Source organism: Dasypus novemcinctus, chromosome 18 (genome assembly GCF_030445035.2).
Source record: "Dasypus novemcinctus isolate mDasNov1 chromosome 18, mDasNov1.1.hap2, whole genome shotgun sequence".
Lineage (NCBI taxonomy): Eukaryota > Metazoa > Chordata > Mammalia > Cingulata > Dasypodidae > Dasypus > Dasypus novemcinctus.
This window is the reverse complement of record NC_080690.1, coordinates 42,257,312-42,284,334: the sequence shown is the minus strand read 5'-3', so window position 1 is coordinate 42,284,334 and position 27,023 is coordinate 42,257,312. Positions and strand designations below refer to the sequence as shown.

The 27,023-nt window shown below is 41.1% G+C and overlaps 1 protein-coding gene across 1 annotated transcript in view; it reads right to left on the bottom strand.

Annotated features, from left to right (window-relative positions):
- Positions 1-368: 368 nt before the first annotated feature.
- The window catches only part of N4BP1 (NEDD4 binding protein 1), a 71,820-nt gene continuing 45,165 nt past the window's right edge, over positions 369-27,023 (bottom strand). Inside the window, exons 3-7 of the mRNA XM_012527495.4 lie at positions 13,134-13,264; positions 11,525-11,621; positions 8,659-8,766; positions 7,019-7,126; positions 369-5,135 (exon numbers count right to left, since the gene is read on the bottom strand). Coding sequence (XP_012382949.2) covers positions 4,778-5,135; positions 7,019-7,126; positions 8,659-8,766; positions 11,525-11,621; positions 13,134-13,264 — 802 coding nt within the window. The 3' untranslated portion in view covers positions 369-4,777. The remainder of the gene's footprint in view (positions 5,136-7,018; positions 7,127-8,658; positions 8,767-11,524; positions 11,622-13,133; positions 13,265-27,023) is intronic.

The window sequence follows — 27,023 nt, the reverse complement described above, 5'->3', positions numbered from 1 at the left end:
CCTTCCCCCATGTCAAGAAATGCTTCCAAGAGTCTGAGCATGACATCCCACAGCTCCACTGCTAGAGGGGAAAACAATCCCAAGAATGACTGATGAGCCTAGCTTGGGCGAGGTGTCCACACCTGGTCAACTTGTGACCAGGAAATCAGAGTCCAACTCTGGCTCAGGCTGCTTCTGGAGCTCGTTCCTGGACCATCTGTCCAGGTGGTATGTGTTGGAGCCTTTAAGAGAAGGGAGACTGAAGTGAGCCAGGTAGATACCCACCCTGGCTCTCCTACAGCAGAGTAATGGATTTGTGAGCTCGGCTTTTGTGGCCTTACTGGAAACTGCTGCCAGGTGGCGCAATCACAAAGGCACTATCCTCCAGGTGGATTAACAGACGTTTATTGAGCACCTATACGTGCAAGGCACTGTGCTAGGTGCATGGGATACACAGAGAGAACACAGAGCGTCTCTGCCCGCGAGGAGCTCACAGTCTAGGAAGGGAGGTAAGACCACAGTACACAGCTGGTTGCAGCGACACCAGGCAGAGTGGTGAGCACCGAAAGCGAGATACAAAGTGAGTGCAGTGGGGTCACAGAACACCATGGGATTGCCTCCAGTCAGAAGCCTGGGACAAGGATACAAAGAGGACCCAGGGCTGGCCTTTGATGGCGGAGCCATCTGGGAGAAGGGCATTTCTAGCAAGAGGAGGCACGTGTGTGGGCAGGCACCCACAGGTATTTGTAAGGAAACCTGTGGCTGCAGGGCAGCGTTTGGATCGGGCTCTACAGAGATTGCTCAAGCATGGGCCAGGAGGCAGATGGCCACCAGTAAGAAGCTCGGGGGGCTGAACTTGTTGCTCTGGCCTACAGAGTCACTGATCACTGAGCAGGAGAGTGGTGCCCAGAAAGGTGTATTTGGAAGATAAATCTAACAGCAGTGTGGACTCTGGAAGAGAGAGAGGAGAGCTGAGAGGGAGGCTGGTCAGAAACTGATGCCCACTGGGCGCTGAGAGAGCATGACTGGGGGCAATGTCACAGAAAGGAGGAAGGTGGGCTCCACTGGGGTGGGGGTGGGGGACTGTAAAGGAAAGGGGGGGACAAATACAGGCTGAGGGTCTGGGGAGCAAGAGTGAAGCTTCCAGGTAGAGCTAGAGAAGCACTCCTGGACGGCATGGCTAGAGATAGGTTTAAAGTCACTGTGAAGAGGGCACAAATTGGAGTAAGGGAAGGGTGGTGGTCCCTAAGGGAGGGTGAAGTTTCTCAAAACGCAGTCCCTGGGCCATCTGCATGGCACCACCCAGGGAGCCTACTGAAGTCGCAGAGTCCCACGCTGTCCTCTGGAGCGACTGAATAAACATCTTAAGCATCTCCACTGAGTTGCCCAGAAATCTGCATTTTGAACAAGAGCTGCCCTCTCCTCCCCATGAGTCCCACAGGTGGTCTAAAGTTGGGGAATTCCCTGTTGAGAGAGAGAAGGGTACCAAGGAGTGACCTTTAGATAAAACTAAGAAGGCAAGGCATGCAGACCATGTAGAAGTGAGGCAAGTATCAGAAACTAGAGACCATACAGTCAATGGTTAAATTCTGTGGTCACTGAGATTAAGGAATGAGAAAGAGCCTCTGTATCTGGCAGTTGGGTCACCGGCAACTTTTCCTAGGCTACCTCCACATGGTGAGGTAGAAGCTAAATTTGCAAACCGAGACATAAGAGTGGGAATGGGAGGGAGAATGTCTGTGATGAACAGAGATGATTCTTAGGAGGAATCAGGCCACTTATTTTCTTGTAATCTAAAATACCTCAAGTACGTGGGGAAGAATAATGGGGAGAGAGATCATGAAGAAATGGGTATGAGCCAGTGGTAGATGTTTGTGAAGAGGGGACAGGCTCAGGGACACAGCAGGAAAGGACGGGTGAGAACAAGGAATATGGGTGGAGAGATGGAAGTGAGAAGGGACTCCCAAGAGAAATGTAGGGAGGCTGGCTGGGGTGTGAGGTGTGGAAGGTGCCCTGGACACCCAGAGCTGCCTCCCCAGGCGTTGTGGAGGGCATCCCCCCTTCAAGTTTCACAGTGCCTACGTCAGCAGGATGCCAGCCCTCCCTTCCCTGCTACCGTAAGCCAACACAGGCTTGAGTACCCGGTGACAGGCCCAGCCTGTCTGACTGTGCTGACCACCATCCAGGGCAGCTGAAAGGCTCTGGTCCTAAGTGGGGCCTCAGGCAGAAACTACTTGACAGAAAAGCCACACAAGTCTCTTCTTTTTCTCGCAGGGAGCAGCCTAGGGAAGAAGCCAGGCGTGGGAATCACTGGGCTTCACCAGCTGCATATTTAGTCTCTGACCTGGACAACCTCTCTGAGTATCAGATACCTTGTCTACTCAGTGAGTGGCGTGTGCCCTGCCACCTACTTTACAGGGAGGCTGTGGACCGAGGCTGCAGAGCCACTGGGTATGGAAGCCCAGAGGGGCTACTTACAGGATAGGGCAGTGTCACTGCTGGTACTCCTGAGGCAGCAGTTTAGATGCCTACCACAGGAACTAGACCATCTATTAATGTTTATTTTGTATCAACACTCAGCTCAGCATTAAGAGGAGGCTGAGAATAGGCACTGACTCTTTTTAAAAATGGTTTGATAACTGAATTTTTAAGCATTACATTTAACTAAATTTGATGATCTCAGAAAAGACTGTGAATTATGTTTTGTGCCTTACAAAGGTAAAAAATTAATGTTTTCCTGTACTCTTCCCAACTACTCTTCTGCATCCTTCCCTCCCACAACTGTAAAAGAAGGTGGATAGGTAGATCTCTAAAGCAATACTCAGGACACAAAGGCTACATAAGTCAAAGGTCAAGGGTCAAGTCACTTCTAGAACTTTGAAAATTCCAGACCCCTGAGCTTAGCCAGCTCCACTGGCATTAGCAGAAGCTCAGCTCCCTTCCAGGGAGACCTGTAGCAAAGCTTCAGGCCAGCACAGCTATTTCCCTGTGTCCCTTCTCTGAAACAGAGGAGAAATACTGCATTGTCAAGGCTGCTAGACAGAACTTTCAAACAGAAGGCTACAGAAACTGCTCCAGCTCTGACACTTCTGCTAAGCATCTTATAACAACCAGTTCTGAAACTGAGGCTCAGGGGGCTGTGACCGAAGTCACCTTCCAGGCTGGCCTCAAGTCTTCTACCTTTACTTCCGCAGCTGGATGATTCAGACTACCTCCTCCAAAGTGACAGCTGACTACTAGTTCTATATTTGGCTGTGCCTTCAAGGCACCTAAGAGAAAACCTAATTCAAGTACAAGTCTGGCCACCTGGAGGGCTCTGGATTCACTGCTGCCCACAAACTGCTGAGGGATGCAGAGATCAAATAAAGCTAAGAGGAAACATCCCGGTGGGAGCAGCCTGGGCCAGCCCCAACTCTGCTAGTGGCTGATCAAGTCCCCTTACCATGAAGAACAAAGGGCACTACCAGCAGTGGGTCCTCAGCTGCTATGTCCAGGGGCTGAGGAGACACAATCCACAGGGTAGATATGAGCTGACCATGAGCAGCTGGGAAGAGATATAGATATAAAATACAAAGCCCTTTGAAGGTCTGGATGACAGTAAAGATGTTAAAAATTACCTGGGAAAAGAATTTCACTGGCACAGCATTTGGGGAACACTGAAAACATGCAGCCAACACGAAGATATCAATTCTGAGAAAGACTCACAGGAAGAGCTGCTCAGGAAGAAGGATACTAAAGAGACAAACTCAGGAAAATAAATACAGGGCTCCAGGCCCCCCATGGAAGTTACTAATGCTATTTATTGGCTTGGGTCATTTTGGGGAATAGAAAGCTTTTTTTTTTTTTCTTTTGGCAAAACCATACAAACTCTATATCAGGTGCCTCTCATGGTTGTGGACGCAAATGGCCACAATAATGGAGCCCCTCCTTGACCTCCTCACAGCCACCACTGTCTTCAGAGGCAGGTCAGGTGGAGAGGGGCCTCAGCTTGGTGAGAGTGTAGGAACCCTGGATGTGGGGGTCAGTCCCTGCTGGCTACCCCACAGCTGTGGGCCTTGGGCACGGCCAGCAAGTACTCAGGCTTCAGTTTCCTCTTCTGTGGAGTAGGAGGGGAAGAAGGATAAGACTACATAAGCTCAAAATTTTCTTCTAGCCCTGATATTCTGTGAGTCAAACTTTGCCCTGGTCATTAAGAACAAGTAAGCACAAGGTGCCATCTAGTGGCACTATGAGCCACTCTCACAAATGGCTTCCCAATTAAAGATTCCCTTGAGGAGCAAAACCAACTCCTTCCAACTTGAATTCCGGGGCAACGGCAGGGGAACTGAAGGGAGCAGGGAGTACAATTCATGTTAGTGGATGTGACATATTCATCTCAAGAAAATATACTTTAAGAGGTCCTGCTTTCCTTAAGAAAGCAACTCTTTTATTTAGAAAGGCTAATCATATTCATTTGTCAATATTTTCAGTTTTAAGGAAAATAGTTTAAAAAACATAAAAATGTAAATACACTTGAGTAAACTGCTATTAAACAGTTCTGAACAGGCAGAAAATGTAGACTTTCCTTTTACAGAAAACGTTAATCTGTAATAGCAGCATAATTTATATATAGAAAAAAGCTGGTTTTGAAAACCCAGGTTTTTTAATACACAAAAACACCTGTTTTTATTTCCCTATACAATATGACAGCGTTTACACTAGGAAATCGGCTTCTTCACATTATGTCACTTTCCATTGTGGACAGACGTTAACTCGCGTGGGATGGTCAGCCCTGCGCCGAAGCTCCTCGACGCGCTCTTCAGTCTAACACCATGGCAGAGAGTGCGTTCAGGTCCTTCATGAATGGGTGTGCCACCAAGATCTGGTCAATCTTCAGTCTTTGCTCTGAGTCAGGGAAGATCTTCAGAAGGGCTTCTCTCAGCTCACTGGTTTCTGCAGAAGATCTCTGTGCTGGCATGGACAGGTTCTGTTGGATACTGGGAATGCTCGGTAGGAGTGGGAAGTGGGACTGCTGAGGAAGCCAGTGGCTTGGAGGGGCCCCCTGAATCCGGGCTGGAGGCTGGTGGCTGGTGCTGGCTGCCTGAGTGCCAGGAACTCTGAAGCTGGGGTCAAACACACCCACTTTTGGCAGGGCATTGAGTAGGGGCTGCAAATCTCTGTGAATGGAAGTGAGTCCCAGTGAGATGGGTTGTGAGGTAAATGAAAAACCCTTCTAAAATTTCTCCTGCCCCTGAGGATGAAGATGCAGCTCCCTGGCTTTTGAAGGCAAGAAACAAGATAGCAGTGGAGGTAGAGATATCAGCGGCCTAGAGATGAGCCTGCAATGATCCCACCTTTACCATCTCTACACTGGTAGTGAGAAGGAATGCTAGTTCTTCAGAAGATGTCCCCACCCTCCCAGGACTGCTGCCAGGAGGACTGTCCCCTTCAGCTGTTTCGCTCTAAACCAGGGTGTTTCAGAATTGCTTGGGGAAGCTTTTAAAAAATATGGATAATAGGGTCCCACTCCTCAGAGATTCTGATTTTGAGTGGGGTCCCGGCTAAAAGGGATTAGGAATAAGCGCCCTTTTTGGGCAGAGGCAGCCCAGACTTACGGATTCCCACCTCCTCCCCCTCCCCCAAATCCAGGTGAGACATCAACATCCACAATCTGTATATACACAGGTGTGTAAATGTGTATATACAGGACATCCTGTATTGTTTAAAAGCCTCCTGGCTGACCCTGGTTTGCAGCTGAGAAGTGGGGCTTGCTGAACACTTCCCAATTTTATAATAAAAGCCCTCCTTCAAAATGGTAAACCCTCTGTGAAGGGGGTTATCACTAACTTCCTAATCAATTACTTAATACCTCTGTAAAGAATCCATGGGAATGACCCTGCTGCTGTGCTGCTAATGGAGGGAAAGGAGCTAGAGAACTCCTTTTTACCATTTTTCATTAAGTTTGACCCATGAGCTCTGATGCTTGTATACAGGCTTTGGGTCGTAAGACCTAGCAGAGAACTCCCAAGTTAAGATGTCTGGAAAAGAAATGAGAGGTACTGACACCAAGAGGTGTTAAAAATGGCTATCATTCTCTTGGTGTGGGTAGAGAAATGTGACCTTCAGGAAATAATTCATCTCTGTAATATAGCCCCAAGTCTCAAAAAAGAGAAATGACTCAAAAGACCAGAGAACAGAAATCAGGCTGGTCTCTTCTGCATATGATACCTGTGTGTGACAGAAACCCACACCAACATCCACTAAACCTAGAATCCCCAAAAGAAAAGATCAGCTCTCAAGTTTTACTGCCTTAAAAAGCTGTGACTGCTATGAGGCTTTCTCTCAGTTTAGACTCCAATAACACTTCTATGTAACTACTTGCTAGGAAATACACAGAAGTGTAGCCTAATTTAGTGTTAAAAGGAGAATGGTTTGTCACTGCGTTATATGAGCTGCCAGTTCGGGCACATAGTATACTTTAAGTAACTGTCCAGTATCTAAGAATTCTGAAAACAGAACCAACCACTAGCAATGTGCCTAAAAAACAAAAACAAAATCAAAACCCAAACTAAATTAACGAAAATTGGAAACTATCAAATGAACTCCAGATAAATATGAAATACTGGCTTCTCAATTCAGCGAAGTAGTAAGTAATGGATAGCTCCCAGGTAGAAATTCCTGAATACTAAATAAACTAACCTAGCCATAACATATTCAAAGCAAATGTCTTTGGAAAACCAATGTAAAAAGATATTCTCACACATACATAAGGAACCAAAGTGGTTCAAAACAAAACCTTTGTTTTTTAGACCCACAACAAATGTTTGGTTCCCCATCCTCTCCCAGATTAAATCTAAAGGGACCACAATTGAACATTTGGTCTTTTGGGATGCCTGTTTGATTAGCTTCCATGTACATTATGCCAGCATTGATACTACAGCTTATTACTTTTAACATAAAATGTCATTTTTAGTCTTCAAAGACAGTACCTGCATTAAAGCTGAAGAACTTAATTGAAATAAACTTTTAAATAGAAAACAATCTAAAAAAAAGGAAATACCTAAGGAAGACTTCCTTCTGAAGAAATTCTTCTAAGCGAGGTCCACTTCTTCCCAGAGGATCATCAGGAACCATAAAGATGTCCCCCACAAATGTATACTGAAGCAATCTACAACATAGAGAACAATGGCAACTTGAAGAGAAGTCTTTACTGGTAAGCAAAGGCCAGACTATAAATTCTAAGACAGCTTAAGTGCCTGGTGCAAAACAAAAAAAAAACCCAAAGTTAAACCATTTTCATTCCTCTTTTGGATACAAATACAAAGAGTAAGAAACTCTATTGCTTGGCCCTTACAGAAGGTCATCAGGCTTATCTAGGTCAGGCCTTATCAAGCCTTGAGGATTTTTATCTGGGTTTGGGAAACAGTTTCTTCTCCTAAAATAATTTTCAAATATAACGTTGAAAAACCAGATTTAAAGACTGTCAGCTTAGGCAACAATAAGTGCTCAATAAATATCTATTTTGAGTGAAACTGGTAATAAATGTGTCCACAGACAAACACAATGAAGATAATCTTTCCAAAAGGACAACAATATGATATATAAAGAAAATCTGGGGTCTGTAGGGTATTATTTATCATGCCTGGAGAAAATACTAGAAAAATAAAAACTAGAGTAAAAAAAAAAAAGGTCCAAGTACCTGTGCTGCAGCCCACACCCTGGTTTCTGCCTTGCTTTTGTAAACTCTGAAGACAAACAGGTTGGTGTGATAACACAAGTCTTGACTGCATTCAAATCCTCTCTGCCTGTAGACTGAGTGTCCAATAAATACTGACAACAAGCCCAGGGTAAAGACCCAACAGAGACATGTCCTGTGAGACTGACCAATGGCTGGTCTACTGTGCCCAGAAGTCCAAAGATCAATTTTTAGTTGACAACAGTGTTTGGCAGCAATGGGTCAAAAAGCATACAGTAATTAAAAATCACCTGGGTTAATTTATAGTAGAGAATCATTTTCAAAAAATCCATGTAAATACCAAACAAGGGGCAACTGTGAAACTTTAATGGAGGAAAATATCTGACTCAAGCCAAATTTGACTCATACTTGGTTTGAGGTTTGATTGTTTATTTTTAATAATTTATTGAGGTGAAACATAACATAAAACCAAATGAACAACTCAGTGGCTTTTAGTACATTCTCAATATTGTACCACCACGAGTCCTATCTAGTTCTGAAACATTTCCATCACTCCAAAGTAAAATACCTTAGCCATGAGGAATATTTACTTTATGCTAGGTCTAACCCTGACACTTCATAGTTGAGAACAGTAGGGAAGTCCGATGACTTGCCAATGTCTACCAGGCATCAAGGTAGGGCGTGGTTAGGGAACAATTCTATTCCATCACACAGTTAACAGAGCATTAGTTGTGCCACAAAAATGTGCTTCTTATTTTATGTATGGGTAATAACACCGATCACCATGTCAGTAGGCACAGCATGCTCATATCACTCACTGCCTTTGCAGCTCTGTGCTGGTGCCTCCTCCCACTCACCACCCTGTGGACTGGGAGTATATGCTTACAACACTTTGGTTCCCTATACTGCCTTCTGCAGAGCCAAGGTTGACAAAAAACAAACGAAACAAAAACCAATAAATAATAACAAAAACCACTTTTGATCAAAGATAAAGAATATATTACCTTTTTGTAATAATTTCTCTCCAAGAGACTGACTCAGTCACAAATTCTCGGAAGTTATCATTTGTTACAATTATGCCCCCAGTTTTGTCTGCTAAGTGTAGTAGAAACCTATGGCAATATAGAAGAGATTATTAAAATGGGCAGGCTGGCATCCCTAGCTTAGAGAAGCTGTGTTATAAGAAAACAAAAGGATTTCCTATTCATAGGAAAATCACCCAAAAATTTAACTGGGGCAGGGAAGCAGAAAGATAAAGTTCTTGGCTTAAGATCGACAGAGATGTTCAATACCTCTGAGATTACTAGTGTGATGACATAAGAGGGACTCGTTTTCCTACACTCTGATTTTTTCTTTTTGTAATCTCAATTACAATTTATACATTAATAGAAATGTTTTATTATCAATAAATATTGGTAATAAGAGGAGGACCAGGACAGAGAATTAATTAGAATTAATACGGAAATCACCATTCAGTTTCTAGTTGCTTAAACTACAGTGTTTTGGTTCTAAGATTAGCTGATTGGTATTCAATTATGCCTTTTTTTTTTAATTCATAAGTTAACATTTTCTGCTCTGAATATGTAGAAAAGTACGCCATTCTGTTTGCCTAAATTACAGATTCACTCAAATGTAAGTTATGAAAGGATTCATGATGATGAAAAAGGGTAAGAATTAACATTTAGGAAAAATTGTATTTCATTGCTGGAACTTATACATGTTCAAACTCTCAGAGAGTGTGAGGTTAATGTGAGTTTTATCCCTTAGTCAGGATGACCTTGTCTAAGACAGTGTAGACAAAGACAAAAAACACAAACTCAGAGAATCATTAATATTAAATATTAAAGGTGCAAACAATTGTCTTTAATACTAGTAGTGATTAAAAAAACAAACCTCATCAGTTTCAGAGATATTAATAAACTCTGGAAAGTAAATATGATTTGCCTCTTTGGATTTATTCATACTAAGAGGTGGTGATTTTAAGTGGTGATGTTTGCTCAAAGAAATTAACAAAAATAGATAGTAAGACTTCTGAGTGCATGTACTAGGAATTAGGACATATATATGTTCTCTCTAAAAACCCAATAGTTGGGAAGCAGATTTGGCTCAACTGATAGAGTGTTCACCTACCCATGGAAGGTCCAGGGTTAAAACCCAGGGCCTCCTGACTTGCGTGGTGAGCTGGCCCACACGCAATACTGATGTATGCAAGGTGTCCCCCGCGTAGGGGAGCCCCATGTGCAAGGAGTGTGCCCCATAAGGAAAGCTGCGCTGTGTGAAAGAAGCACAGTCCACCCAGGAGTGGCACTGCACACATGGAGAGCTGATGCAGCAAGATGACGCACAAAAAGAGACACAGATTCCTGGTGCCGCTGACAAGAATCCAAGCGGACACAGAAGAACACATAGCGAATGGACACAGAGAGCAGACAAGGGGGCAGAGGGGAAACGGGAGAGAAATAAATAAATAAATAAATCTTTTAAAAAAAGAGAGAGAGATAATGAGTCATGACTTGTTTAAAAAAAAAAAAACCCAACAGCCATACACATTATGCAAAAGCTTAGTCTGTGTACTTGAATATGTGTTCAAATTCTAATGGTGTGAGACTGAGGCTGCACTTCTGGAGGACCTAAAGGTCCTTCACAAACCCCACAAGCCCAGAAGCACTCCAAAGTTCCTACCCTGGCTCATAGGGCTGGAGCAGAAGTGCCCTTGTATCTCAGCCTTCCAGTGCTCTCTCATGCCCCTGCCCCACATGCCCCCTAAGCCCCCTCCCACACTGCTCAGACTTTCCCCATCATATCTGGTCTCTCCTTCCAGCCTGGTAAAGAGCTGGGGGTTGTCAATGAGAAGGCCCTTTGGACATTTTCCTGAATGGAAGTCTTCTGTCATCCCCAGCCCCCTTTTTCCTATCAAGCTCCTTGTTTCATTTCTGACCCATTCAATTATCATTCACTAGGCTGGATCACAAGTTAAACATTTATCTTCAATGGAAAGGGGTACTTTGGTGGACCACTGAGGCAAAAACACCAGGATTGCTGTAAGTGCTATAGACCAGAAGAAACTAAGCAGGGTAAATGCTGAAGAGGAAAGAATAAGCAGCCACCACTTAAATTCCCAGAGGCTGGTAGATTTGCTGCTACTGACTTAATACCACTTGAGCAAGATTTTAAATATTGGTCTTAATGCCACTGGTCAAGTTTTGAACCTCTCTTCCTCAACCACAGCAGCAATCCCTCTACTACCTGTGTGTCTGCCTTCCCCATAGATCACCAACTCCTCAGGGCAAGATGAACATGGTTGAAGCTAAGGAAACCTTTCAGGAAAGATCAGGAAAGGGTAAATTTTCAGCACCTGTTTCTAGGTGACATACCAACCTAAGAAATGCAGCCTATTCCTATCACCTAAGACTGGGGAAGACTGTCTTCTGTTATACAGAGAAAACATTGAGGGTTCAGGCATTACACTGATAGAAACAGGCAAGGAAGAGACAGAAAAACGCTTGAAAATCAATACCACACTAAGACTAAACACATCAAAATACAAACATAACTTCTAGCACATACCAAGAGTAGACTACAACCAAATACCTACATTTACTTAGAGATTCTCAGCCATGTTTTATTAAAAAACAAAAAATAAAAACAAGTCTTAATAGCTTTTTTAGGGTGATATTCCTAAACTCATACAGCAAAGAACATTGCGCATACAACCTTAATGACCGTAAATACTAAAATTCTCAAAGCCCTGAAACAAGTGAGGCCTTTAAAAATGTGGGTCCCAACAAATAATGAACTACCCAATGGAGCAGGTAGTTGGTTCCTTCCCACCCAACACCCACCTTAAAAAAGGAAAACAGCCTTTCATACCTGTCATCATGAGAAGCAATTCTTTCTCCAAAGACCATCCGTGCAGGAGTTAAAGATAATATTCCAAGCTCCTGGAGCTGGGTTAAGAAATGCTGTTCTGTTCATGGAATAAGTTGAATACACATTCAGAAAAAAAGGCTACCTTCCCAGACATTTTAAGTAAATGAAAGTATACCCAAATGTTTCACTTGCAGAGTTGTGGCAAACTTTTTTTTCCTATCAATTCAAGATGTCTCAAATTTTACTAACTCACTATGAAGGAATAAAAAAAATGAAGCAAAGACTACTAAGGTAAATGGAATGTATAACTATTCAGGAATTTAAAAAAATATAGTTAAGATTCAACTCATTTGTTTCTTAAATTAAGAAGAGAAAACCATAAACCTATATTTAATGAACTCTATCTAATCAAGAATCTTTCAGAGCCCTAGTATAAGTGGTAGAGGATGAAGGGAGCAATGGTAGAAGTCCAGCAAGGCTAACAGAGAAAGTGGGAAGGGCAAATTGCTCTGTCCCCCATCCTGACAAAGGTCTGCTTGGTTCCTAATCCAAGAATGTTTCAAAATCAGTACAAATATTTACTGATTTTCATGGGGGTGGGTGGGGACAGAGGAGAAAATAGGGCCAAAGCAACATTTTAGACAACAAGCAATGGCAAAAAGAAGTTAAAAGGGCCTAAGAGTCTCACACCTGCACTTCCTTCAACAGTGCTTACCACCAAAACAAGCCAAAATGCCCCAAACAGTGTTTTAGTGTCCTGGCACTACATAGTATATAGGCTTCTAAGACTATTAAGGATCCATTTGCAAAAATTACTACAAAATGACTGGATCTGTCTCATTCCTCAACTACCTTCTGTTAGGACAAAAATGTTCTCCAAAATGAAGGCTGTTGGTCATTGGGAATACTTTGGGAAATGTATAAGTTTCACCATTTCCACCTAAGTTGGTGAGTCCTATACTCAACTCTCTGTTGGTCCCTGCTAATCTACTGTTTATTTCTAGTTACTGTGATGTGTTAAGCTACCTGGCATGGCTCTTTCATCTGTCGTCCTATTATGACCTAAAATACTAAGTTTGTCTGGAATATTTCTTGATACAAAGTAAGTTCGAAGCTTTTGCATGTGGCATACATGTCAGCACACAGTACCCTTAACAGAAATTATTTATATTAAACTACAAAGCAGACTGTTTAAAATATATTCTAGGCGAGGGTAACAAATTTTATCAAGTGACCATTTTCAAAAACAGCATCTAAAACAGACAGAAACACAGACTGATGGAAAGATATATTTAATCTACTTATTTTACAGAAAGTTAAAAAAAAAAAGATACATAGTGAACTCTAAAACAACTTCTTATATTAACTACTATGTTAAATGTCCACCTCTTCCCCATGGATTTCTTACACAGTAACACTTTTTAATTGTTGTTTTTGGATAAAGAGATTTCAGAAATGGCAATTAATGGGTACAACTAATATATAATTTTATTTTTAAAAAGCTGTTACCTGTGGCACTTGGCTCCTCTATTTTAAGTAGTATGTGTTGTGCTATTAGCCAACTCATTAACCATCTAATTCGATATCTGGAAAAATCAGTTTGCCTCACCTGTAACATTAGGATCACGCCTTGTTCTCCACTGTGGGACAAATACAGTGATGTTTCTGTTACCAAGCTTCCAAAAATATTCAACTGCAATTGCAATTCCACGACAAGAAAAGAACTTTTTCAGACCATGGCTATAAGAAAATAAATAAAATATATTACAGTTCATCACAGTTAAATCATGTTAAGTTTGCACCATGAAAAAGTGACAAGGTAAAACCCAGATACAACAGAAACAATTCAAACGAAATTTTTACTTTTTCTGGCATTAAACGGCATGATTTGCTGCTTTGCAAAGGCAGACAGAATCCACTGTAGGAGATATAATTCTTAACAAAGTTTTATGATTTTTCTTGTATTTTGTTCAGTTGATTTCATTGGACGGGCTGTCATGACAGAAGGCAATTTGAGCGTCATGGTAATACATATTTATGCCACTTTTAATTTTTATTATTATTTTTTAAAAATAAAAAGCCTATTCTATTGGTTCTTTATTGGCAAAACATAATATTTTTAAGTCTAGCCTGGTTATTGGCCTCTAAGAATCTTTTGCAAATTTTATTAAGAAATCTGTTGTGAAGTAGAAACAATTTTGTAGCTTTGGTTATGGCTACCCTTGCCTGCCTATGAAGGAGTGAAAGGATGAAGATGTGACAGGGCCATCACCACCACCACTCCCAAAGGCCACCACCTGCTCCAGGGTGGGCTACATCCCCTTTCTGTGGAACTGGGACCCTGCCCAGGTGATAGCTTACAGGAAACAAATTGAGGGAAGGCCTTAAATGCAACTAACTGGGGGCCCAGGTAGGTGGTTTTGCTGCAGGAAACAGAAAGCAGGGAAAAAATAAAAACAAAACAAAACAAGACGTACATAGAACAGGGGTCTTTTTCTTTTAAGGGTCACAGGCTTTGTGGGATATACAGTCTCTGTTGCAGCCATTCAACTTGGCTGTTGTAGTGTGAACGCACCACAGACTAGTGCAAATGAAAGAGTATGGCTATGTTTCAGTTATGAAAACTGGTGGTGAGCTTTTAATAGAGGATTAAAAATTATACCCCCCCTCCCCCACAAAGAACTGGAAACAGATTCCAAAAGACATTTGGAAAAATATTTAAATTTTATTCTCCATTAATTAAGGGGAAATGGAAGTAAAAAAAATTTTTTTTATAAGTTTGAAATTCTGTTGACGGTAATCCATTTGTCAGTGTTATTACCCATGGGTACAGAAAGGGGGAAAATTATTAAAATCCAAAACTGGGATGCTATAATTTATAAAATTAGCACAATTTATGTTCACTGCTTCATTGATCACCTATATTCCAGTGACCATGAATTCTACATCCTCAGACCTATCTCATCCCCACCTCTCTCTAGGCCACCGCTTTGTGGCTATTCACTTCAAAATTCTGCCATGTCAGGCATGTGGTGTTCCAAGTCCAATTCAGGCTCCCCTAATTCCAACCCTCCCTGCCAAGTTCAGACTGACCTCTAAATGCAGCAATGAAGCTCATCACTAGTACTCTGCCTTCCAGACAAAATCCTCTGCCTGGCTTCAAGACCCCCTCCACACCCGACTAGTCAGAAGACACCTGGGCAAACTGAACTTCTTGCTGCCACATGGGAACACACTTTCAGTTTAGGCCTGGTGGTCTTGCCAAGTCATCCATGAACCCTGAGCTTTTTCTTCTCTTGTTTTCTTTGTGTGCAAGTCTCTTCCCCTTTCCTCTGGCTGCCCCATTTAATCAATTTTATTGAAAGGTAATCATAAACCATACATCTAAAATGTACAATCAGTGGCATCTGATATAATCAAAGAGTTGTGCATTCATCACTTCAATCAATATTAGATCATTTTTATCACTCTACAAAAAAAGAAATCCCCCAAACCACCCCCCCCAAAAAAACAAGAAACTAATAAAAAAACCCTACCCTTTGTTACCTCTCAATCTATTCTTCTCCTGCCATAAAGAACTGATAATCAATTTCTCTCTATAATTTATCTGTATTTACATTTTGTATAGATGAAGTCAAATGATATGTAGTACCTTTCATCTATTTTCTTTTACTTAGCATAGTTCCTTTTTTTTAACCACTGATGAAAAGCTATTAATATATTTCTTTATATTATTGTCCATAATTTGCTTTGGTTGAATTTCTGCCCAAATATCACCCTGATATTAACATCTTGTAACAGTAACATAAAGTTCATTCTGTTTCAGAGGAAAACATTCTTATATATGCATTATTAACTGTACTCATTTTTCCCAAGCAGGTTTGCTATGCTATACACAGTCCTATTTCATTTTTCAGCTTTCCCTCTTGTAATATACATGACCTTAGAGTTTCCCTTTCAACAACTCTCACACCCACATATTAGCACTGCTAATTATAAATATTATGATCTGTTTCCCTCCCTGCTCCCCTTTTAAGTTCCTTCAGTGCTTAATTCTAGATCCTCTTTCTCTATGAAATCTTCTCTAGATACAGGCCCCAATCATCTCACTCTCCTCTTAGGCCCTCTCCTGCACTGTGTACTAGAATCACAATACTTTAGGGATGGAATGGAATTTAGGTTCCACTTAGAGATAAAAGAACGAAGCACTGAGAGCAACCTAGAAGAGCTGGGACTGGATTCAGGCTTCTTCACTCCTAGGCCAGTACCCTTTCTACCACCCCACAATGGTATGTCACCTGAACTAAATCTATATCAAGAGCAGGAATGCGCTGAACACTTGGAAAACATCTAACACAGAGAGAGATTCAGAAGAGCTGTTCAGAAACCCCTCCTTTTAGAGGCCAAAGCCCACTCTCTTTTCAGTGAACAGATAATAAGAAATGACACAGGCATCAACTATACACCAGAAAAAAACATTCAACTAACAAGCACATTCTTGATACAATAATTCAGTAGTGATTTATTTATCTAAAATCACTCAAATATGACAAAAATGTAACAATAGAACATGTTACTGGAAAGAAGACCAGGGGTTGTTTTTTGGTGGAGGACTTATTTTTTTTTTTTTAATCTTTAAGATGATTAAATCACCCATCACTTTTATATGTTTAACAGCAAGGACAGGCCTAGAGTTAATGTCAGGCACAGCCGGAACATGAAAATTTAAAATACAAAAGCTTATTCTTAGAAAAACCACAGGATATATACATTTAATTCTCCAAAGGGTGCCTTGAGAGAAATGCACTAACAGGGCTTGTCAAGTGCCTCCGCTTACTGATCAGATAAAAATATGCATGTAGACAAAGAAATAAAAGGTATCCAAATTGGAAAGGAAGAAGTAAAACTTTCACTATTCACAGATGATATGATCATATACTTAGAAAGTCTTGAAAAATCTACAACAAAGATATCAGAGCTAATAAATGAGTTAAGCAGACTGGCATACAAGAATAATATATAAAATCAGTAGTGTTTCTATACACTAGTACTGAGCAATTTGAGAAGGAAGTCAGAAAAAAAAATTCCATTTACAATTACAACAAAAAGAATCAGAGTGGGGCACATGTAAAACCCCTATATTTTTTATATAACATTTATGTAATCTAAGTATCCTTTAAAAAAAAAGGTTTCAAACATTTAGGAACAAACTTAATCAAAGATGTAAAGGACCTGTATTCAGAAAACTACAATGTACTGCTGAAAGAAATAAAATAAGACCTAAATAAATAGAAGGACATTCCATGTTCAAGGACTGGAAGACTAAATATTGTTGTCAATTCTACCCAAATTGATTTACAAATTCAAAGCAATCCCAACAAAAATTCTAACAGCCTTTTTTAAAGAAATGGAAAAGCCAATTAACAAATTTCTTTGGAAGGGTAAGGAGCCCCAAATAGCCAGAAACATTTTAAAAAGGAAGGACAAAGTTAGAAGAATCTCAACTTTACATTATATTACTTAGCTACAGTGGTTAAAAAAACCCCCGGCATGGTACTGATATAAAGACAGAAAGACTGACCAGGGGAACCAAATTGAGAACTCATAAAGAGACCCATAGGTGATTTTTGACAAGGCTGCTAAGCCCACCCAGTTGGGCCAGAACAGTCTATTGTACAAATGGTGCTGGGAGAACTGGATAGCTATATCTAAAAGAAAGAAAGAAGACTCCTAATTCAAACCTTATACAAAATTTAACTCAAAATGGATTGAGGATCTAAATATAAAAGTGACAACCAAATAATTCCTAGAAGAAAATGTAAGAAAATATCTTCAAGGTCTTGCGGTAGGCAGTAGTTTCTTAAACCTTACACCCAAAGCATAAGCAACAAAAGAAAAAATAGATAAATGGGACCACCTCAAAAACAAATTGCTTTTGTACCTCAAGGACTTTCCCAAAAGAGTGAAAAGGCAGTTGACTCAATGTGAGAAAATATTTGGCAATCACATATCTGAGACGGGTTTAATATCCATGACATATAAAGAGATTATACAACTCAACAATAAAAAACTACCTGATTTTAAAGTGGGCAAAAAAGATAAGTATCCAAAGAAAAAATATAAATGGTGAAGAAATACATAAAAACGTTCACTGTCACCAGTGATTAGGGACATGCAGATGAAAACTAAAATGAAATACCATTTCACACCTATTAGAGTGGCCATTACTAAAAAGTTGGAAAATTGTAAATGTTGGAGAGGATGTAGAAAGATAGGAATGCTTATTCATTGTTGGTGGGAATGTAAAATGGTAGTCACTGAGGAGGACTGTTTGGCAGTTCCTAAGGAAGTTGACTATAGACTTGCCATGTGACCCAACAATACTATTACTAGTATATACCCAGAAGAACTGAAAGAAGTGACATGAACAGACATCTGCATACTGAAGTTCATAGTGGCATTATTCAATCAAAAAGCTGGAAATAAACCAGGTGTCCATCAACTGATAAATGCATAGACAAACTGTGGTGTACACACACAATGGAATATTATACAGAGGTAACAAGAATAAAGTAGTGAAGCATATGACAACACGGGCAAACCTGGAGGACATTATGTTGAGTGAAGTAAGCCAGACTCAAATGGACAAATACTGTATATGACCGCACTAGTATGAGCTAAAAATATTACACAAACTCATGAATTAATAATGAGAATATAGGTCACGAAAATAGAATGAGGGTAGAGAATGGAATGCTGAGGGTCAATCTGTGCAGAATTGGTTAAGTTTGTAAATCTTTGAGAGTCTAAGGACGTCTATATTACTAAAAGGAAAGCTAAAAAATATGACATGGGACTGTATAACATAGTGATACCTCATGTAAAATATGAATATGGGTGATATTGCATACTTAAGACTTTTTACAAAATATAAATACCAATGAACTGGAAAGAAGGAAACAGAATAGCAGCTGGGTATGGCAGGGTAAGCACAGAGAGATTGAGAGGTGATGAACTGTTTGGTATTTATTATTATTATTATTACAGGAATAATGAAAATGCTCTAAAATTGACTGAAGTTATGACTGCACAATTATGTGGTTATACTGAATACCACTGATTGTACACTTTGGATAATTTTTAAAAATATGTATCAATTAAAGAAAAAAATTAACTTAAAATGGATCAAAGGTAAATATAACAGCTAGAACCATAAAACTTCTAGAAGAAAATATAGGGAAACATTCAAGACCTGGTGGTAGGTAGCAGTTTCTTAAACCTTACATGGAAAGCAGGTGCAATGAAAGAAAAAAAAAGGATAAATGGGACTTCATCAAATTTAAACACTTTTGTGATTCAAAGGACTTTGTTAAGAAAGTGAAAAGGCAGCCTACTCAAAGGGAGAATATATTTGGGAAACCACATATTCAATAAAGGTTTGATTTCCATGTTATTTAAAGATAAATGATGAAAGGGCAAGCAATCCAATTTATTTATTTATTTATTTATTATTCATTTTTTATGTGATACTGATTCTTTTTTTTTTTTTATTGACTTTGTAATAATATTACATCAAAAATATATATGTGAGGTCCCATTCAACCCCACTCCCCCACCCCCCCCTCTCCCCCCCAAAACACTCGTTCCCATCATCATGACACATCCATTGGATTTGGTAAGTACATCTTTGGGCACCTCTGCACCTCATAGTCAATGGTCCACATCATGGCCCATACTCTCCTCCATTCCATCCAGTGGGCCCTGTGAGGATTTACAATGTCCGGTGATAAGCAATCCAATTTAAAAATGGGCAAAAGACTTAAATAGACATTTCAACAAAGAGGAAATACAAATAGTGAAAAGCACATGATATAATGTTCAATATCACTAGCTATTAGGGAAATGCAAATCAAAACTACAGTAAGACACCATCTCATGCCTCAGAATGTCCAAAAAAAAAAAAAAAACAAACAGAAAACTATACGTGCTAAGAGGATATGGACTCCCACTGTTGGTGGGAATGTAGAAAGGTAGCTTTTGTGGAGGAGAGTTTGGTGGTATCTTAGGAAGGTAAGTATAGAATTGCGGTATGATCCAGCAATCCCTCTTCTAGGAATATAGCCAGAACTAAAAGTATATCAAAAACAAGGGGGGGGAAACGGACTCCGCCCAGTGGTTAGGGCGTCTGTCTACCACATGGGAGGTCCATGGTTCAAACCCCGTGCCTCCTTGACTGTGTGGAGCTGGCCCATGCGCAGTGCTGATGTGCACAAGGAGTGCCTCGCCACACAGGGGTGTCCCCCGCGTAGGGGAGCCCCACGCGCAAGGAGTGAGCCCCGTAAAGAGAGTCGCCCAGCATGAAAGAAAGTGCAGCCTGCTCAGGAATGGCGCCACCCACACTTCCCATGCTGCTGACGACAACAGAAGCGGACAAAGAAACAAGACGCAGCAAACAGACACAGAGAACAGACAACTGGGGGAGGGGGGGATTAAATAAATAAATAAATCTTTAAAAAAAAAAAACAAGGGGGGAAGCAGATGTGGCTTAACAGGCATCCACTTATCACATGGGAGGTCCCGGGTTCAGGTCCTGGTGCTTCCTAGAGAAGAAAAGCAGATGCCTGCACTTGCTGCAACGAGAGCTAGAAGTCATATCTGCTGCAATGACAGCTAGAAGCTGCAATCTGCTGCAAGGAGACTAGACGCCTGCACCTGCCTCAATGAGAGCTAGACCCTGTACCTGCCTGGAAAGCTAGATACCTGCACCTGCCGCAAGGAGAGCTAGATGCCGCACCCCATCACAACGAGCAGACACCTAAGTGAGCAGATGTCACTGGCGAGCAGAAGTCATAGCCTGTGGGAAGCAGGTGTGGCTCAGGGCACTGGGCATCTGCCTCCCATGTGGGAGGTCTGAGTTCAGTTCCCGGTGCCTTCTAAAGAAAAAAAACAAGCATTCAACGAGCAAAAAACAATGAGCAAAAACTAACAAATAAGAGCAGACTGAGCACAAACAATGAGCATATAGATAAGGGGTGAAGGAAGGGGGAAACAGGGATGCACACGAACATAGACATTTGCACACCAATGTTCATAGCACCATTATTCACAATTGCCAAAAGATGGAAACAACCCATGTCCATCAACCAATGAATGGATGAACAAAATATGGTATACATATGATGGAATATTATGCTGCTTTAAGAAGAAAAGAAATGACATATATGACAACATGAACCTTGAAGACATTGTGCTGAGTGAAATAAGCCAGACACAAAAGAACAAATAATGTACGGTCTCACTAATATGAACCAAATATGATAAACACATGGGAGTTAAAATCTAGAGTAAAGGTTACTAGGGGTAGGATGACGGCTGAGAAGGGCAACTGATGATTAATGCATGGAGAGTTTTTAATCAGCTTAACTGTAGAAGTGTGGAAATGGATAGAGGTGATGGTAACATAGTATAGTGAATATAACTAACAGCTGGTTTATAAATGTGATTGTGGCTGAAAGGGGTAGTCTAGGAATACAAATGCCAACTGAAAGAAAGCTATAGAATAATCTAGGGACTGTATAACATCGTGACCTAGTGGTGGATGAGGATTGTGGTTAATAATATAAATACAAGAATGTTCTTCTATGAACTAGAACAAATGTATGTCACTATTACAAGATGGTAAGAATATGGTGATGCATGGGAAAAATACAATGAGTGTAACTTATGGACTACAGTTAACAGCAATATTATAATATTCCTGCATCAATGTCAAAGAAGGTACTATATTAATGCTAAGGGTAAATATAGGGGGATATGGGATTTTCTTCTGGACTAAGGAAAACATGAAAAATGCTAAGATGACTGCACAACTCTAATCAAACTAAGAGTCACTGAGTCAACATTATAGATGGATTGTACAAGGCATGGGATTATTTAACATAGTGAACAATGTGGTGGAAGATGAATAGTGATTAACAATACAAATGTGAGACCGTTCTCACATGAACTATAACAAATGTACAATACTAACACATGATGTTAATAATGGGGCAGAGGTTATGGAAAAATATACCAAATAGTAGCAATATTTTGATTATTTTCTTTCAAAATCTGTAACTTTGTTCCACAACAATATAAGGTGTTGTTGGAGGGGTGATGTATGGGATTTCTGCACATTATGCATGATTGTTTCGTAAGCTCACAACTTCTCTAACAAAAATATATTTTAAGTAAAAAAAAAAATGCATGCATTTTTTTTCCTCAAAAGCTCCTGTCGAGGGAAGTGGATGTGGCTCTGTCTACCATATGGGAAGTAATGGGGCTTCCATCTACCATATGGGAGGACCCAGGTGTCATCCCCAGGACTTCCTGGTAAAGTGCAGGACGAGCCATGCCTGTGCAGTGAGCAACATAGCAAGATGATGATGCAACGAGAGAGATGCATGGGAGTCAAAGTGAGATGCAACAGAAACCAGGAACTGAGGTGGTGAAATCGACAGGAAACCTCCCTCCCACATTGGAAGTCCCTGGGATCAAATCCCAGTGAAGCCTAGAGAAGAAAATGAGAAGACAAAAAGAAACAGACACAGAAGATGACACAGTGAATGGACACAGAGCAAAAACAGCAAGGGAAGGGGGAGGAAAAAAAAGCTTCTGTCGACAGCACTAGTAGAAACCAGATACAGCCAGGGTACCCACTTCCATCCTAGCAGGTCACTGAGGAAACTGAAGGGAAGTAAGGTAGGGTAAATTCTACTGTTCTCCTTAATAAGCTGGGAGGGAAAAGAATGGAGTTTCCAGAACACAGCTCTAGACTAATTCCCAAATTATTTTCATCAGTGATGAGATGCTATTATTTTTAATACACTAAAAAAATCTATGGAGCTGTTTTGGAAATGAAAACTGTGGTTCAAAATTCTGGAGAATACAGACACTGAAGGAGAGGGGGCAAGATGGCGGCTGAGTGAACATCCCTGTTAGAGTCTTCTGCAGGGAATCGGCTGGGCGGCGTTGGAGACTCTTTGGGACCGGATTGTTTCGGGATTTTTGCTGGTCCGGAGGTGTCTGGACATCGATTTGGAGGGAAGGTAACAGAGAGGATTCGTCTGTGAAATATACACGGAGATCCCAGCTACCTGCAGAGGATTCCCTTCTTGGGTAGGCGGAGACGAGGCATCTAGCACCGCTCGGTGGGGCTGAGCCAGGCCGGGCCGGGCCGCGGTAGCGTTTGGAGCCGGGCGGGGCCGGTGCAGGCCCCGGCTGCGGGCCGCGGTAGCGCTTGGAGCCGGGCGGGGCCGGTGCAGGCCCCGGCTGCGGGCCGCGGTAGCGCTTGGAGCCGGGCGGGGCCGGTGCAGGCCCCGGCTGCGGGCCGCGGTAGCGTTTGGAGCCGGGCGGGCCCGGGTCAGGCCGCGGCGGGTACGGAGCCGGGCAGGGCCGGTCCAGGCCGCGGTGGCGGGAGGTGGATGCCGGAGCCGGCTGGGCCGCTGTAGCGAGCGGAGCTGGGCGGAGCCAGGCCAGGCCAAGGCGGCGTGAGGAGCCGGGCAGAGCCGGTCCAAGCCTCCGCGGCGGGCGGAGCCGGGCCTGCGGAGGGGTTTCTGTTTTGTTTTGTTTTTTTTTGTTTGTTTGTTTGTTTGTTTGTTTTTTTTAATTTTACTTAAATTTTTTTTTTTTTTGAGCATCTGCAGTACTGGGGAGTTCGTGGGCCCTGGGCGGCCTATTGGGGGTTTGTGGGAAGGGAGGTGCTTGCAGACCCATTTGGGCAGACAGACGGGGGGGTTTTAGGGCAAAGCGGGGGGGAAGTTGTTGTTTTAGATAGTGTTGCAATTGTGACACGTGTGTACCTGTATCTCTCTTCTCCCTATCCGTTCCCCACCGTTTGCCCATCCTCTTTTTCTTTCTTCCTTTCTTCTTGCCTTTCTTTTTTCTCTATTATAATTAGTTTGTTTTTTTTTTGTTTGTTTGTTTTTTTTTCGGTTTTCTCTTTCCCTCTTGTCCCTCATCTTCCACTTATTTTTACTTTAATTCAAGTATACAATAGGTGCTACAGGGAACACCTCACATTTGCTGGGTTTTCCCATCCTCCACTGCCTCATTTCTGTGTGAACTGATTTAGGCTACCTACACTATCCCCCTTCCCCTGCATCTTGATATCCACTATCATCTACTGTCTCTCCTATATTCCACCCCCCACCTCCCGTTCTTTGATCCACAAAGTGTCTAACTCTTAATTTCTAATACCTTTGTTCTGTTTTCTGTCTATTATCCACTCTTGAAACTATTACCTTTCTTTTCTTTTTCCCTCTCTCATGAAAACAATAGCTGTGTAGTTCATACCATATTCCTCCCAAATTCAGTCATCAACTTCATAAAAGGTACTCTACCTACAGCTATAACTCTATACAATCTACATGAATCTAACCTCCATCCTTCCAGATCTCATATTCCTGCTTTATTAACATACATCACCAATACAACTTTACACTTTTCCCTTGCTTACACAATTGCCTTTCCCCAACACTAATACTTTCCTCTAAAGTGAACTTAACCAACAACAAGTAACTAGAATAAGAAGAAAAAAGTGACAAAGAGAAGATATAACACCTGTGCAAAAATAACAAAATTCTGGAGAATACAGAGGTTAACCTAGAACATAAAATACAGGAAAAAAAAATGCTGTGGCACTAAATTATTGTTCTCAAAATAACAGAGGGTCCACTAAGGACCCATTCTATTTCAATTCCTACCTCCTGATCAGGCAGCAATGTGCTTAATTATCACTGGTTCCTAGCCTCTCTGCAATCAAAGCTGTGTAGTGTGTTAATAGGTAGAACCAGCCAACTGTCTGTTTTGACTCAAGAGACCCAGTAACACCACTCTATTTCTGGGTGCTCCCAGCTACAAATGCATTAGGATGTACACTCAGCCTGGGGGCCAAGTATGTAGGCTCTCAAGAGAGAAATGCCTGTTTCTGTATGACTCATACCAAGTTTAATCATCTGGTTGTTTTCCATCATACAGCATGCGGTCAACTAGAAGGAAGAAAGTTTTGGAGGAGAGATGGGTAACAGACACCTGAGAAAAACTATGACCATCACAGAACCAGGCAGGGCAGTGTGGTAAGATAGTTACCCAGGAAATAGCAATTTCCTTCTAGAGCCTCCACTTAATAAAAATAGCCACAAAATCCTGCTTTAGAAAGACTAGCATGAAAATGGTTAAAATACATCCTTTCGTCAAGTGAAGGGACAAACCTCACCTACGTGGAAAATTATCAACCCTGCTAAGTCAGGTGTTCTTACGATAAAGTTTCAGATTGAAAGAGCCTGTGGGTTACTTGGCTACCACTGGGATGTCTAACCACATACCGCAAACAATTTCCACTTACTCATCATTTGACTCACTCATGGTGGCAAGGGGGAAAAGCCAAGTTGAGATATACACACTCCACTGCAGAAAGTAGGGTAGTCTGGAATTTCTCATAGGTGTGTGTGACCAGGCATTATGCTGGGTAGGCAAATAAAGGCTTTGCAGAAATCCAGGGACAGGTGGGCTTGGGCTGTTTTAGGGAGGGATTCAAATGAACAGATTCTACTCTTTATGGGCTCAGATTTCCTTTTAACTACTTCCCCAACTAGCTGGTCAAATGAGTGAGGTTTATTCATTAGTGCTTAAACAACCCTAATGTTGCCAAGGCCTGAAATTCCAACTTCAGCTTCTGTGGGAGAAGAATGATATGGTGGCTTTGGAACCAGACACTGTGTGTCCAAATCTACTGTATAACCTTGGACAAGATTTTAAAAACATCTTGAGTCTCCTTTTCCAGATTTAAAAAAAAAAAATCACAGATAATTTTTACTTCACGAAGTTGGCATAAAAATTAGGTTTTTAAAATAAAAACTATAGTACTGGCCACATAACAGGAATTCCAGCTTTAAGAATCCAAATACATGTTGAATTAAATATATGGCCTCAATGTTCTAAACTGAACACTGGAATAGCAACCCTGAAGTTGCAAACGGGTAGCGAAGTCATTTGCCAAAACCCCAATCTTTCTCAAGTCTTGAATTCATTCATTTATGCAGCAAATCTCCATGGAGTACCCACTCTGTGCCAGGCAGCACGGACAATGGGGACAGTTCGGTGAACAGACAGACTCAAACCATTCCATGCATGGAATTTACATTCTAACCTAGTTCAGACTTAATACTGAAGCAACTGATTTAGAATAATCATACAATCTAACCTAGCTCAGACTTAATACTAAAGCAATTGATTTAGAATAATCATTTTAATTGTTGATATTTTCAGATTAATCTACATTAAACTAAGTAAAAGCCCATCTTCTTGGGGTAACAGATCCTTTTGTAAAAGTATTGCTTTTAAACTGGGATCTCTGTGAATTCAAAGAAAATTCAACCCCCCCTGAAATAATCAGTTTTCAAAAAAATTAAAAGGGAATCCAGTGTAGCTCAGTGGCTGAACGCCAGCTTCCCATATATGAGGTCCTAGGTCCAATCCCCACCCCCAGTATCTCAAAAAAAAGTCAGCTGTATCAGCTCTCGTCCTTACTAAACATTGGTAGTTCTCAAAAGATACGGTATTATACCCTAGGGGGTGTTAGGAAATGCATGGGAGTGTTTGTGAGTACCACAATGATGGGGTGGGGCCAGTGGGCTACTGACCAAGTAGGAGGGACTAGATAGGCAAAACACCCTGTGACAGATACACAATACCACTCCAAATTCTCACCATGACTCCCGCAACCCCTGAGAAACAGACTAGTTACCACTCTAAAACATTTTCTGAAAAGTGTCATAACACATAACACTCTCATTCTATGTTAATTTGCATTTCTTATTCTTTGAACATCAATTTGGGAAAATCTTTCCACAAATAGAAAAGTGAAAAGGGGTTAATATTACTCATAATCATGACCTAATTTTTTTTTCACCATTTGGCTCAAGAAATCCTAACAATGAGAAACTGGTGCTGGGCTTGAAATGTGGGTGAGTAAAATTGCATTTTACATTTTTACTTAGGTAATGCTATGCGGCTGTGGATTTCCCCCAACTATAACTGCCAAAAAATAAAGTGAAATGACAATAAACAGTATTATCTGGAAATGAAGATAGGCATATTACATATTTCTACTGCTGTTTTCAAACTTTAACATTTAAAATGCTGGCATTTTTTTTAACAGAAAAAACAGCATCAATAATTCATTTAAAAAATAAAAAAACAAAAAAACTTTGTATTTTTAGAAATACATATTAAAATACTCATGAGTTAAATGGCATATTTGCGATCTCCTTCAGAATAACATGGGGGAATGTAGGGGGGGCATCGATGAAACAAGGTTGGTCATTAGTTGATAACTTGAAGTTGCATGAGGAACACATGGAGATCCATTATATTATTCTGTCTCTTGTGTATCTGTAGAAAATTCTCATAATAAAATTTTTTTAAACAATATAGTAAGAAATCATATATCTCAGGAATA